The 16,324-nt window shown below is 36.9% G+C and overlaps 1 protein-coding gene across 4 annotated transcripts in view; it reads left to right on the forward strand.

Annotated features, from left to right (window-relative positions):
• LOC132287084 (probable cyclic nucleotide-gated ion channel 20, chloroplastic) overlaps positions 1 to 12,716 on the forward strand; it is a 148,288-nt gene extending 135,572 nt beyond the window's left edge. For all 4 annotated transcript variants that reach the window (XM_059789579.1, XM_059789578.1, XM_059789577.1 and 1 more), the window contains one exon: positions 12,414 to 12,716. In XM_059789579.1, coding sequence (XP_059645562.1) covers positions 12,414 to 12,490 — 77 coding nt within the window. In that variant the 3' untranslated portion in view covers positions 12,491 to 12,716. The remainder of the gene's footprint in view (positions 1 to 12,413) is intronic.
• Positions 12,717 to 16,324: the final 3,608 nt, after the last annotated feature.

A 16,324-nucleotide genomic window follows, 5' to 3' on the forward strand; every position in this document is an offset into this window, starting at 1 on the left:
GACCATACGTGTTTTATCCGCTGTTCCTCCAATAGTCGATGTATCATTTTGCTTGTCTATATTGATGATATCATCATTACTGGCAATGACATCCCTGGGATTGCTCAAGTAAAGCTTCAATTGGCTAAAGCTTTTGATGTGAAAGACCTTAGGCAGCTCAGACATTTCTTAGGAATTGAGGTTACTAGATCTAAGCAGGGTATCTCCTTATCGCAAAGGAAGTATGTCTTGGATCTTCTTCGAGACGCGGGTATACTTGGGTGTAAACCTGCTTCCACTCATATGGATCTTAATTTGAAGATCTCGACTGAGTCCGGAGATTTCCTTTCTAATCCCTCGCAGTATCAGCGCTTGGTAGGAAGATTGATTTATCTTACCAACACCCGTCCTGATTTGGCTTTTGCAGTTAGTGTTGTGAGCCAGTTTATGCATGCTCCTCGTACAACTCATATGGATGCAGTATATCATATTCTTCGATATCGTAAGTCCTGTCCTGGACATAGATTATTCTATTCTTCGAGCAAGCAAGTTGGGCTATCCTGTTTCAATGATGCAGACTATGCTGGGTCCAAGACTGATTAACGTTCCACATCTGGCTTCTGTACTTTCTATGGAGACCATCTTATATCCTAGAAAAGTAAGAAATAACATGTAGTTTCGAAATCTTCAGCAGAGGCTAAGTATCGTGCCATGGCTCAGGGTACTTGTGAGATTCTCTGGCTTCGATCTTTCTTGGAGGAGCTAGGGCTAGGTGAAGAACAGTCCTCAGACTTGTTTTGTGATAATAAGTCAGCCATTATGCTTGCTTCAGATTCTGTTCTTCACGAGAGGACTAAACATATAGAGGTGGACATTCATTTTATCAGAGAGAAGGTTCGTTTAGGAATTATCAAGCTGTGCTTTGTTCGTTCCTCTAATCAGTCGGCCAATGTGTTCACCAAATCTGTTGGTCCATCTTTGCTTCAAGCCTCGATTACTAAGCTGGGCTTGATTGATATCTTCACTCCAGCTTGAGGGGGAGTGTTAAGATATCTTTTTTATTTTTATTTTTATTTTTATTAGCTGTTTTTAGCCTTTTATTAGATGTTTATGTAAGATCCCTATAATCATGGGATCACGTAGATAAGATCCCCATAATCATGGAATCCCGTAGATTTTGGCATATTTTATGTCTTTCTTTAATTTGGTTTCCTTTCATTGTACCCTATTCTTGTATATAAATATAGATCTTGGTTCTCAGTTTGAGTAAGCCAAAACTCAAAACTTCTTCTTTTGTATCAGAGCAAAACAAAAACCTTCGCCTCCCCATCTTCCTCCCCAACGCCTCCACCTTCTCTCTCCCTCTCTCCATTTTCCCTCACCTCCGATGCACCTCCATCTCCTCCCAGCCCTTGTGCCTGACTCCTTGGGTAACCCTCTATTTTTGACTCCTTTTTTAGGAGAATTCTCTTAGGTTTTTTATGACCTAAGGGTCCTTCTGGTGTTTTTTTTTTCTTTGTGGGTTACCGGTGTTTGTTTGGCAGCATATTTGGAGGAAAGTGCCGATTTTTCCGGCCTTATTTTTTTCCCTTTCCTCCTACTTTGACGTGTGGACCAGCCTTATTTTAGTACTATGACTGATTCTAGTACCCAAAAGGAGACTTTATCCTCGGTCCAACATACTTTATCTTCGGCACATCATACTCCAGCATAGTGGGTTACTAGTATGCTCTTGAATGGGCTCAACTTTGTATCTTGGTCCCGTTCTCTTTAACTCTATACTGGAGGGAAAGGGAAAACTGGTTAGCTTTTGGTCTAGTCAAGGAACCAGAAAAGACGGATACTAAATATATTGCATGGGACATGGACAAGTGCACAATTTTAGGTTGGATCTTCAACTCAATGGAGGAGCATGTCTATAATATGTTTATGTTTCACACTTTCGTATTTCGTCTATAGAAAGCCCTTAACAAGATGTATGCCCATTCCTGCAATGACGTTCGTATCTTTGAACTCTATCAAGAGATTGCTCATGCATCTCAGGACACACTCAAGCTGTCAGTATTAGAGTATTTTGGGTACCTCCAGTCTAGGTGGGAAGGATTAGCACAGTATGAACCTCTCTTCGATTTCTCTGAAGAAGCTGCAACCGCGCATACCTACTAGTTTTTTATAGGTTTACGATCTGAGTATGATGCTCTTAGAACTCAGATCATAAACACCTCTCCTATACCTGATTTATATGATGCCTTCGCTATTATTGACTATGAAGAGCATAGACGTCAGATCTCTCAGCCAGTAGCTTTACCAGAGACTCCAGTTCATCAGATGGCTCTTGCTACTAATTCTATACTTTCAGAGGGAAAGGTTATTTGTCAACATTGTGGAGTCACGAGTCATGTAAAGTATCGTTGCTTTAAGCTTCATCCCGAGCTAAAGCAGAAATTTTCTCGTAATCGTCCTTCTAGCCGTGGCCGCACTACCACAGTAGCCGATACTATTGGTGGGTATACTACTCCACAGATTGTTGTCCCTCCTGCTTCAACTCCTCCCAGACCATCTTTTCAATTACAGTCCCAGATTGGTTAGGTTCAGGAGCAATTCAAAAGCTTTATCTACCTCTTCTATTCCCACGGCTACTATAGCTATAGGTACTCCTCTTGCTTTTCATGTTAAAGCGGGAAAACCTACTTGGGTTCTGGATTCCGGAGCCAATAATCACATGACTGGTGAGTTGTCATTATTTTCTTTTCCCGTTACCCCTGTTAATCAAGATGTTAGTTTAGCCGATGGGTCAACCACCATTATTCGTAGTAAAGGAGATGTTCATCTATCCCCTGATATTATTTTGCCATATGTTCTTCATGTTCCTAACTTTGCATTTAATCTTCTATCTGTTAGCAAACTTGCCAAATCACTAAACTGTGCAGTGATTTTCTTTCCTCATTACTGTGTTTTACAGGACGTGTGTTTGAAGAGGATTTTTGGTAGGGGATATGAGCACGATGGCCTCTACTACTTTAGGAATCCTCCATCGACACCTCCTCCACTTGCTTCAAGCCTCTGTTCTTCCAGTTTTTATGTCTTATGATTTTTCTTTTTCAGACTTTAAATTCATGGCATGCTCACCTTGGGCATGTAAACTTTCAGTATTTATGTCTACTTTTCCCTTCATTAATAATGGTGTGTAAGGATAATAAGTTTCAATGTGAGATTTGTGAGCTTTCTAAACATTCTAGAACCAATTATATTTCTCATTTGCATCTTGCACCTAGTATGTTTGATCTTATACATTCTGATGTGTGGAGTCCTTCTCTTGTTATTGCCTTTACGGGGCATTGTTATTGTTGCGAAGCATAAAACGGAAGCGAATAAATGAATAAAACTAGTAGAACACACAGATCTTACTTACGTGGTTCAGCCAATAGAGCTTACATCCATGACACAAAGAGCCCAAAGGGCTACATCTTTTATAATACTCTCTCAATTCATATACAATACAGTGGTGGAGGCTCCTTTATATAGGAGAAGAAATTATGAGAATGGAAAGAATTAGAAAATAGGAAACAAGGAGGATTGTTCTCCAACTGATTCCTTTAATAACACCAAATCTTCAATAATAGGAAACAACATCAATTACTGAAAGATTTTCCTCCACTGATTCGTCCATTAAATCTTCAATACTCCCCCTCAAGTTGGAGCATGAATGCCCTACTTGCCATTGAGATGACGAGTAACAACAACTGTGAATGATGAAGAGAGAAGAGAGGAGAGAAGACGAAGAACAATGCTACCGAACACATCGACAGCCCAAACAAGTCAACAAAAAACTACCGGAGGCACAGCAAAGGCGAGGACAATGCTACCGAACACACCAGCAACCCAAACAAGTCGATAAAAACTACCGGAAACACGGTAAAGACGAAGAGAATGCTACCGAACACACCGGCAACCCAAACAACTCAATAAAAGCTGTCGGAGGCACAGCAAAAGTGAAGAACGTTACTACCGAACAAACCTGCAGCCCAAACAAGTCACAAATAACGCCGAAAATCCCTTAGCAACATTTCAGATGCTAAGGGAATACTCCAAAATAGGGGTACAAACTTAGGAAGAGAAATTAGGCTCTGATACCATGTTGCAAAGCATAAAACAGAAGCAAATAGATAAATAAAACAAGTAGAACACACAGATCTTACATGGTTCAGCTACTAAGGCTTACATTCACGACACAAAGAGCCCAAATGGCTACATCTTTTATAATACTCTCTCAATTCATGGACAATACAATGGTGGAGACTCCTTTATATAGGAGAAGAAATTATGAGAGTGGAAAGAATTAGAAAATAGGAAACAAAGAGGATTTTTCTCCACTGATTCCTCTAGTAACACCAAATCTTCAATGATATGAAACAATATCAATTACTATAAGATTTTCCTCCACTGATTCCTCCATTAAATCTTCAATAGTTATTATGTCACATTCATTGATGATTATTCCCGCTGCACATTGGTATATTTACTTAAAAAGAAATCTGAAGTTTTTCCCTTGTTCACTCAATTCCTCCAAATGATCAAAACTCAATATAAAACTATTGTTAGGAATATTAGGTCTAACAATGGTCGTGAATATGTTTCCAATGAGTTTCGGTCTCAACTTAACCAATTAGGTATTCTTTGTCAACTTACTTGTCCATGTACCCCTAAACAAATGGTGTGGCAGAGCGTAAAAACCATCAACTGATGTTAGTTGTTTGATGTCTTTTAAGTGGTATGAATGTGCCAAAGTCATACTGGCACATGGCGGTTCTACAGCTACTTTTCTTATTAATCGTACCCCCAGTAAAGTATTAAATGGTAAGCCCCCTTACAAGTGCTTCAGCCTGATATTACTCTTTTTTCCATCATGCCTCGGATGTTTGGATGTACATGTTTTGTTCAGAATCGTAGCCCTTCTCGTACTAAACTTGATTACAAGGCCATTAAATGTATCTTTTTAGGATACTCTTCAATGTCAAAAGGTTACCGGTGTTACAATTGCTCTACACAAACACATGTATCACTCTCTTGATGTCACCTTTCATTAGCATACCCCTTTTTATTGTTCTAATTCTATCTTGCAAGAAACTTCTACACCCGATCAAAAGGCTTCTCCTCTTGCTCGTCCTCTTCTTATTTTTCAAGAAGAGTCTTCTATTGTGGTTTCCTCACCCTTTGCAGGTGTATTCTCGCCGTCCTTGTGCTCCGCCTCCACTGCCTTCATCCTCCTCAGATATAGGTTCAGGTACATCTCCTCTCTCTCCTTTACATTTACCTGACCCTATTCCTGAGCCTCGGTATCCCACTCAGGACCGCAAACCCCCTGCTCGATTTGGATTCGCTTGTAATACTGATCATCATAGTTCACAGTATATCTCTTATGATGATCTTTCAGGGTCTAACCGAGCCTTTCTAGGCAAACTTGATTCCATTTCCATTCCCATAAATGTCTCTGGGGCTCCCGGAATCCCAATTGGATATTTGCTATAATGGTAGAAATGGATGCCTTACAGCAAAATGAAACATGGGAGCTTGTATCTCTCCCTCCTGGTGAAAAGACTTGGTTGCAAATGGATATTCAATGTGAAATATCTGGCTGATGGCTCTATTGATCGGTATAAGGCCCATTTGGTGGCCAAAGCCTGGTAAAGACTTTAACGATACCTTCGCTCCATTGGCTAAATTGACCTCAGTTCGTTTGCTTGTCTCCCTGGCTGCCTCTTACAATTGGTCTCTTCATCAGCTTGATGTGAAGAATGCTTTCCTTAATGGTGTTCTTCTTAATATGGATCCTCCACCCAGTTTTCGGGCTAAGGGGGAGTATGCTAGAAAGGTCTGTCGATTGTGGAAGTCTTTGTTTGGGTTAAAACAATCTCCTAGAGCTTGGTTCAGCCGCTTCAGTGATGTAATTCTAACCATGGAGTTTGTTAGATGCCATTCTAACCATACATGTTTTATCCACCGTTCATCCAATGGTCGATGTATCATTATTCTTGTCTATGTTGATGATATCATCATTACTGGCAATGGCATCCCTGGGATTACTAAAGTAAAGCTTCAATTGGTTAAAGTTTTTGATGTGAAAGACCTTGGGCAGCTCAGATATTTCATGGGAATTGAGGTTGCTAAGTCTGAGCAGGGTATAGCTCAAGTTAAGCTTCAATTGGCTAAAGCTTTTGATGTGAAAGACCTTGGGCAGCCCAGATATTTCTTGGGAATTGAGGTTGCTAGATCTAATCTGGGTATCTCTTTATCGCAAAGGAAGTATGTCTTGGATCTTCTTCTAGACATGAGTATGCTTGGGTGTAAACTTGCTTCCATTACTATAGATCCTAATCTGAAGATCTCGGCTGAGTCTGGAGATCTCCTTTATGATCTCTCGCAGTATCAGCGTTTGGTTGGAAGATTGATTTATCGTACCAACACCCGTCCTGATTTGGCTTTTGCGGTTAGTATTGTGAATCAGTTTATGCATGCTCCTCATACAACTCTTATGGATGCGGTGTAACGATTCAAACCTGGGGGTCCGGATCATTATCTGGGTCCTTACCCGAACCCGAGGTCCTCTAAGTGCATTACGGTCATTTCTAAGGTCGAAATATTATCAAAACGTCATACTATGCTATACTGTGCGCCATAACATCATTAATTGGATAGGGTTACCGGGTTACGTGGGCTGGACTGCGTCGGTCGGCTGACAGCCTTACATCGGCCGGCCGAAACAACAGTATCAATTGGCTGATTGTGTTGGTCAGCTGACCGAAACGATGAAACTGGAAATGCAACTCTTTGTCTGCGCCTAAAGTGCACTGTCGGCCGGCTGGCATGCCTCACCAGCCAGCCAACAGGCCTTGGGAGCAGCAAAATATGCAAGTCTGTGATACCTAAGGCCAAGAAAACATCTGGGCTCATTTGTGAGCTCAACTATGGTATAAACATGTCCCAACAACATTCACAAAACACACATACAGTGGTGATAAAATGAGTCATACATTAAATGAGTTCAAAATACGTTTCCATGCTATAATACATCCAAATATGGTCCAAAAGAATATGGTTACATTAACAATCCCACAATTTACAAGGCCTATACATATTATGTGCCAAGGCTTTACAAAAATAGGATTTGATTACAAAAGATGTCAAAGACAATCACTCTAGTTCCACCTAAGCTTGTGGAGGAACGTCGTCCACCACTTCTTTCCTGTGACCTGAAAATAATAATGAAGGGGTGAGCACAACGGCTCAGTAAGAGGTGCCTAAAACACACTCCTTAATGATCCCGTGAATCCAAACAAAGAACGGAGTATAAGGAAAAGGGATCATGCATATTTTAGGGAAAATAAATCAACGTACTCCTCCACATACAATCCAAGCATAATGAATGCATGCTATGCAATGCCCATGCAATGAAATGTTGCTCCTTATTTCCAAAACCTTTACCAATCACAACAACTATCAAATCGTTAATGCAACTCAGCCCGTGGAAACTCCATGGCGCCACAAGAGAAGGATTGGCTAACTATCCCTAACCTAAGGTAACTCCTTAGCTTCATTTGGGGCCTAGGTAACTCAACCACGCTAGGGCAGTCTCCCTAGTTCCCTCTAGGTTCCACTAACGCCACGGACACAAGGCAACTCCTTGTCGTCCGGTTTTCGCAAACATCTTTCAAAACCTTTCTTTTCAAAACCTTTCCCAAAATCAATTGTTTTTCATTTGAAAATCAAATTCCCATATCTTGCCTAATGTCAATGCATGAATGCTACATGCATTTCAATGCTATGAAAACTCATACATTTAAACCACAATCATATTTGCATGCTTTGAAAAATAATTAACACCACAATTTATCATACTCTCAATTTATCAAACATGGCATTTTAAACAAGCAAGTCATAGTACAGTATCAATTAAACGTCTATTTTCACAATAACTCACATAACATGTAATTCAACACATTTTATCACATAAAACATAGATGTCATGCTTCAAAATCATAACTTAAGCATGCTCTAACACAAAAATGGGAAAATAACTCACAAAAAACCAAGGAATTGCGGTTTGGAAACCCCCACCTCAAAAGAAAAGAAAAGCCTAAAAATCCTCAAATTTTTTAATTTCCAAGGTCACCAAATTGAAAATTCGTTCCGATCAACTTGCTACTCTCTTCGTGCTTGTTAACTTTGCCTTAAATGGCAAAGTCCAAATCTAAAAGAAAAATGGTGAAATCAAGCTTCAAAAGCTATGATTTTATAGAGAGAGAGAAAGCTTCGGATGATGGAGGAAGAAAAGAAGCAGAAAAATGCATCATATAGTCCTCATGTAACCCATTTGACCTCAAAATATCCAAAATGTCTCCTTTATAGCAAAAGAACCCTAAAACATGATATAGTTATACACATAAGCACCCAATCAGATAAATATGCATTAAATAAAAACAACGGAGTGCAATGATCCCAAAAGTATCCCCGAGCATAAAAAAATCCGGGTGCGAGACCCACACGGGACCTCTAGGACCAAAATCCCGAAAAATATCAATTGACCCCAAATAGATTTCCAAGAGTTCTAAACTCGAAGAAATTTCCCAAACCACTCTCGGAACTTACGTGGCACGCTAACCGGGGTGTGGCACACAAAACGAGGCGCAAAAATAAATAAATCAGAAAAATCGAAAAATACCCGAAAAATGGAAAAAATGAGAAACATCACATGCGGTATATCATATTCTTCGATATCTTAAGTCCTATCTCGGACTTGGATTATTCTATTCTTCTAGCAGGTAGGTTTGGGTTATCTTGTTTCAGTGATGCAGACTATGCTGGGTCCAAGACTGACAGGCATTCCACATCTCCCTTCTGTACTTTCTATGGAGATCATCTTATATCCTGGAAAATAATAAACAACCTGTAGTTTCCAGAGCTTCAGCAGAGGCTGAGTATCGTGCCATAGCCTAGGATACTTGTGAGATTCTTTGGTTTCGATCTTTCTTGGAGGAGCTAGGGCTAAGTGAAAAATAGTACTCAGACTTGTTTTGTAATAATAGTCAGCCACCATGCTTGCTTCAGATTCTGTTCTTTATGAGAGGACTAAACATATAGAGGTGGACATTCATTTTATCAGAGAGAAGGTTCGTTCGGGAATTATCAAGCCATGCTTTGTTCGGTCCTCTAATCAGTCGGCAGATGTGTTCACCAAATCCGTTGGTCCATCTTTGCTTCATTCCTCGATTACCAAGCTGGGCTTGATTGATATCTTCACTCCAGCTTGAGGGGGAGTGTTGAAATATCTGTGTTATTATTATTTTTATTAGTTGTTTTCAGCCTTTTATTAGGGGTTTTTATGTAAGATCCCTATTATCGTGGGATCACGTAGATAAGATCCCTGTAATCATGAGATCACGTAGATTTTGGCATATTTAATGTTTTTCTTTGATTTGGTTTCCTTTCTTTGTATCATATTCTTGTATATAAATATAGCTCTTGGCTCTCGATTTGAGTAAGCCAACACCCAAAACTACTTCTTTTTGGTATTAGAGCAAAAGAAAAATCTTCGCCTCCCCATCTTCGGTTTGAGTAACAACAATTGAGGTAGCATCCGGTGGAAAATCACTTAGGGGTTCATACTGAGCCAACTCCTTCCAACGAGATTGTAAATACCCAAAAAATTCTGCTACAGATAGTCCCTAAAGTTCCTGGTCTGCTCAGGATATTTCCCCATACAACTCAAAGATCTGGGAATCAATGCGCGCATACATCTGGGTCAGAGCAGTCCAAAGATTGTATACCCTGTCATGGTACATTAGCATATTGTAAAGTCGCTCTTCCATAGAATTAAATAGCCATCCTAGAATCGTGCAGTTGTCCATTCCCATGTAGCAAATTTAGGGTCATCAACATCACAATTCTTTTTCTTTCCCAATATCCAACTCGTCTTGCCTTTCGCACCAAGATTGAGACAAAAGGAACGAGACCATGATGCAAAATTACGCCCATTCAATAACACACTTGTAACCCGTTAAGGTGGGTATGTTGAGAAACAGACATCAGGACAGGGAGCAACAACTACCTCACTTACCTTTTTCACTAGAGTCACCCATAAAAAAAGGACACAAATTTCTCGGACAAAAAAATCGTTGCAAACACCAACAACCCAGTTACCGGAGACACGATAGAAGGTCACAAAGATGCTACTAAACTCACCGGTAGCCCAAAATCATCAATAAATGGTAGAATATCATAGCACGTCACAGCTATTCGCTGAAAAAATTCCTTGAAAGAGGGGTTCGAACCAAAGATAAAACACTCCCAAGGGATTCACATGTAGGCTGGACTCCCAAGGGGGGAATCACTGAAGCTTAGGGAAGAGGGCAGAGGTGGGGTGGGGTTTAGGGCAGCAGGCGAAGGTGTTAAGAGAGGTGGGTGGTGCCGGCGAGTGGTTTGAAGAGGAGTGTGTAAGGCTCTGATACCAAAAAGCGAACCAAAAAAATTGTGCAATTGCTTGCCTCTAATTGAGTGCAAGCACTTGCATTTATATTTACCAATTACAGCTACAATAAAGGAATAAAATAAAGTCAAATAAATTAAAATTCCTAATTAACCATGATCCACTAATCACAGGACCTGGATTTATGGGGACAAAATAAAATGTGGATTCCAACAGGATGTAATGGTTGTCATATAACGGCTCTAAATACTTGGCCGTGAAATTTTTTCTAGCACACACTGTGGCCTAATCAATTCTCTTAGTAGCCTATCATTCAATACCATAAGGCACAGGCACATTTATAGCCCCGTTCCCATTCTTTCCCTTTAACACATGCCATGTGATCTAACATCAGACAATGATCTATAGATGCACTTCTCTCCGCTTCACCTTTCTTAGCTTCCTCCTCTGAATTTTTATCTACAATTATCGCTACCTTTTATTTATTTATTATGTTTCTTTCTTCTTTTCCCATTAGACGAAAGTTTTCATGTTTTTGAAATTGTATCAATTTTTCTTTCTAACCATTGTATAGATCAATTTCATCACTTTTGTTGGCCATGTTTCCATGTACAAAGTTGCTAAACTAATTTTATTTATTGGGCTAAAATTTTCCTCCTCACCTGTCCATCAATGGTTCTGGAACTTTGCCTACTTGCCACATTTACACATCAACGGGGAATGCTTTTTATGGGAATATGTATCTCAACCTGGGTCTGATACAATGAATCAGTAGTATAGGACCCCCATGTAGGGAATAATATTTCAGGATTTCGTATCACTAGGTGTGCTGTATATTTAATGTTGCTTGCATGAAAAAACCATGGCACAAAGAGCAATGCCAATGAAGTTGCTGATTTATTTAATCCGCACAGTGAAATACCAGCATGCTTAGAACTAGGCCTGCACGCTATTCGTTTGTTGCTCCTACTTTGGGGAACTTGAAATGTATGAGCTTCACATTTTATCCAGCACACTCCGTGTCATGAAATTTTATACAATATTGCTTTCATAGTACGTCTGACAATGCTAGTGACACGGTCATGACATCTATTATTGCTGAAATAAATGTTCTTGACTTAACACATTCTTGCACACCCTTAGATTGGTTTGAACTCTTTCATAATAGAAATGCAGCTCTTTACTTGGTGATCTGTCCAACATGTTGACGACTGCTGTGTTCAGTTTAATCCAACTTGTAACCCTGACTCTCCTATTGTGAGTGATCATCTGTCCGTGTGGACAGTTTTATTGGTTTCATTGCTACTCCCTATTCAAATAGGCATCTCAAGATTCAAACTAAAAGATTGTGGATTGATGTCCCATTAGTTTTATTGGCTCATTGCATTCCATGCATAAATTTTCCATTTTCATGAATACACTACATTCGCAGCCTATATCATTGTTGATGCTGAAGGTCTGGAACTTTTGGCATACCTTGAAATCAACAAAGCGAACACCATTACTAGTGTCTATGAGTTCAATTTTCTATCAAGGCCCCTATGTTACATGAAGACTTGGGTATATGTGTCAAATACGGGTATATTTATCCACACATTGGACATGTCAAATCCCAAATAAAAACGACACATGGACACTGCTAAATATTCATTTTGTTTAATGTTTTTATTTATTCTTTAAAGTAAAATAGTGTTTATATGTAATATGGCGACCAAAAGAGACTTTTTCACTCATTTGAAGTAATAATATAATAAAATAGAATTATTAGATATATGTTTTAGGTGCATGTCCAACCAAAAGTGTCGGACACATATTTCATACCCATGTTCGAAATCCAAAATATATGTGTCAAACACGGGTACTTTACCTACTTTGGAAGAGTCCATGTAACATAGCAAGGCAGTATCATAGACAGAATTATTTATTTAATGTATTGTGTGCTACATGGCAGGTATGAATCACCCTATTGGCGAGGCGTTGCAGCGGCGCGCATTCAAGTGGCATGGAGATACAGAAAGAAGCGCCTAAACCGGGAAAACACCTCGAATTCTCAATCCAATTACTCTTAAAGCCAGTGATAGTTATTAATGGTGATTTAGATGCATTGTTTGTATGTTGTTGTAAACTGAATTATCAAATCACATGACCATCCTTGTGGAATCTTGTGATGTATAAAGAACCACGTAATTTTTATTTGCATGTTTGTGTTTCTGAAAAATGTAATTTTATTATATATGTTTTATTTTTTTAACTACATCATAGTCTTCACTATCTGTCCTTCTCCGTGTGTACCTTTGTCTCATGAAATTTTTGTCATCACTACAGGTAGAATGGCAGTCGAGACGGGTATTGAATTTATTGACTCACCCATCGCCCAAAACCAGCGTCCAGGTCACCCTTATTTAGAAAGGAGATTGGCTGCCTAAGTTTAAATCTGGGACCTACCTATGAGAGCTTCTATCTGTCTGTCACAAGGCCAAACATGTGGTCAAAAGTTATTTTAGAATCTTAATTAAAAATTTATCAAAATAATTATTTATTTTTACAAATAATTAATCAGCAACTTGTTTCATTAATTAAAATTTTAAATATGTATGAAGCCAAATATGTTGTCATTTTTTCACATTCATTAGTAACAAGTAAAGATTATAAGAGTAAAGAGATTAAAGTTTAAGGGGTTATAATTTTTTATTTAAATAATTCTTAATTATGATATAAATAGTAGTTTTAAATAAATGTTAAAATTCATATTTTCTAAAAATTATTCTAACTAAATGTATAAAATAGTTCTAACTACTTTTTTTGGGCCTGATATTTTAATAGATTTTCTTCCTTTCTTTTAAATAATTTGTTTTTTTATTTCTCTTGGTCAAGGTATATCACAATATAAGTTTAACAATGAATTGGCGATGGTAACTTAAACCCACCATTTGTGAATGTTAGGTCCTTGAGTGAATAGCTGCAAAAATAAAGTATGAGATAAAATATTGTGATTTTTTTTTTTAAATAATTTAGTTTGTGACTTTATGATGATAAAAATTTTCTCAATAGCTCAGGATTAGTATAACTAAAGGGGCCTCAAGTGAGATTGTAGTTAGTAATCAAGAACGCAGGGAACAGGATCTTGAGATATGACCTAGAGGGTGGTCAATAGATCGGTTCCCACTTTACGGCTTATTCTGACTTTTGGATGAACTCCACACAATTTTTTTATTCTATTGCATGCAGAATATAATATATCACAGATATATTAATTCAAATTATGATAGGTAAATTCGTTATGCTTTGTATTCAGTATTCAATTAATAATACTCCCTATCACAGATAAATTTATTATGCAATTGAATATTACATGTGTTCTATGATATTGCCAACACGAGATACACCCGTTACGCACTGCTTACTCACCTTGGATGCTTCACCCCTGTACCCAATGACGGAAAATTAATAAGTCCCTCTAGTTTTTCCTCCCTCATTCCCTTCAACCTGCCAAACACATTACTGTGAGGGACTTTATTTTATATTGGCTAATTTCATTGTTAAAACGTGTCGATCGAGTTGTTATATTTGTTTAGATTTGAGTCTCGATTGTTGGAGTTGTACAAGAAGTGCAAGATACTGTCGATTTGTTGTGAACATCATCAAGAACATGCATGTGAAGTGAGGACACTTTGCACATGTGTTTAAGTTTGGCAGGGACACAAAAATTAGGGTTTTAAAATAAATTTTCAAAATTTGCAAATAAACATCAACCAGAATTTTGTTGACCGGTCCTATGGACTTCTACAAAGTCCCGCGGTCGTAATTTTGGCAACCAGTTGGACTTGTCTAGATTGCCTCGAACTTTTTTTTAAATCGAACTTTTAAAAAACTTCTACAATGTTTTTAAAAGTCTTTCCTATATAAATACTCTCCTAACTTCCTGATGAAGATATGTGCGTAGCGATTTTATTTTTCAAGAGTAAGAGAGAGACCGTGAGTATTTTCCACTGGGAGGAAATCACCATAGATTTTTCTATATTTTTTCTTTTACTTGAGAGTACACATGATTCACTAGATTGATTTTAAGATAGTTTTTCAATTTGATCGGCGTTTAAAGTTTATTGAAGATCATATTCATTCTATCAGAAAGCATGATTTATTTTTCTCCTTTTATCTTCGTGATTACAAGGAACGTGGATTCAGTTGCTTTAAGAAGGGGATAGAATGTTCGTGGAGAAGTCGTGTTGTTCTAGCAACCCTTTTGCAAAGATTGAGGAGTAAGCCGAAATCTGCATAAGCTTGAAGTGCTCAACAACTGGTTCTTGGTAGGATAGAGTGTGTGCAACAACTACTTCTTGGTAGAATATAATGTGTGAGCCTAAGACATGATTGGTAAAACTTTGCTTTGAAATAATGAATACTTTCATGATCACTCAAGACGGTTAAGCCTCTGTGCATCTCTTACTTTATTTCACTTTATTTACTGTTTTGCGTGTGATTATTTTAATTGGACTAAAATTAATATAATTTCAAAATTGGATAAAAATTGTAGGTTAAACTTATTCACCTCGCTGGATTTTGTGTTCTATTTAACCTTTCACAAATTTTTTTGCACCGTTCAAATCACAAAATTACAAGTGAATTCATGATATAAAGTATATAATCACTATGTGCACATGAACTGCACAAGAAAGTATGGACATAAAATAAAGTTGATAGGGAGCATATCAACCTAAATTCGAATTTTTATCCATTAATATCAAGGTTCATACCAAAGTCCAAATCTCAAGCTCAAATAGCCGGACATATATAAACTCGTTCATGAACTTGCCTATTTATTCTTATTTCTAATTTAACATGTTTCACAAGCTTACAAATTGAGCCAAGCTTACTCATGAATAACCCGTACTAAACTTGAGAATAACTTTTACAAACACAACCCAATATAACACCACAAAAAAAATGAGAAGAGTCTAAACAAATGCTAATTCGGCTTGACTTGATTTATTTGAAATCCTATTATAACTATAATATGTGTTTCCTTCGCTAATTAGATTTTTTAATATTGCATATTTCCTTCTCTAATTAGATTTTCTTTTCCTATTACCTATATTATTATTAACTAAATAAATAAGTTTTTTAGTATTACTGTATATATTTATTTCTCTAATTATATTTCCTTTTGCTGAATTAAATAACTAATTTTTAAAAATCATATATTAATGTACTAAAATATTGAAATTCAATAATGTGTTTCCGTCTCTAATTATATTTTTTAATATTGTTTATTTCTTTCTCTAATTAACTTTCCTTTTATTGAATTTAAGTATTTCCTACTACCTATATTATTATTAACTAAATAAATAAGTTTTTTAATATTATATATTTCCTTCTCTAATTAGATTTCCTTTTATTGAATTAAATAAATAATTTTTATATTATATATTAATGTGTTTCCTTCTCTAATTAGATTTTTTATATTATATATTACATTAACTAAATAAATAATTTTGTAAATATTATATATTAATATGTTTCCCTTTCTATTTATATTTTTTTATTATATATTTTCTTCTGTAATTAAATTTCCTTTTGTTATATATTTCCTTTTCTAATTAGATTTCCTTTTATATTTCATTCTTTAATTAGATTTCCTTTTACTAAATTAAATAAATAAATTTCCTTTCATTATATATTTTCTTTTCTAATTAGGTTTCCTTTTTTATTTTATTCTTTAATTAGATTTTATTTTATTAAATTAAATAAATATATTTTTTAATATTATGTATTATTGGATTGAAATATTATATATTAATGTGTTTCATTCTCTAATTAGATTTTTTAATATTATATATTACATTAACTGAATAAATAATTTTG

This window comes from Cornus florida, unplaced genomic scaffold (genome assembly GCF_030987335.1).
Source record: "Cornus florida cultivar Cherokee Brave unplaced genomic scaffold, ASM3098733v1 CherokeeBrave_3.0.0_Hap2_Chr11, whole genome shotgun sequence".
NCBI classification, from domain to species: domain Eukaryota; kingdom Viridiplantae; phylum Streptophyta; class Magnoliopsida; order Cornales; family Cornaceae; genus Cornus; species Cornus florida.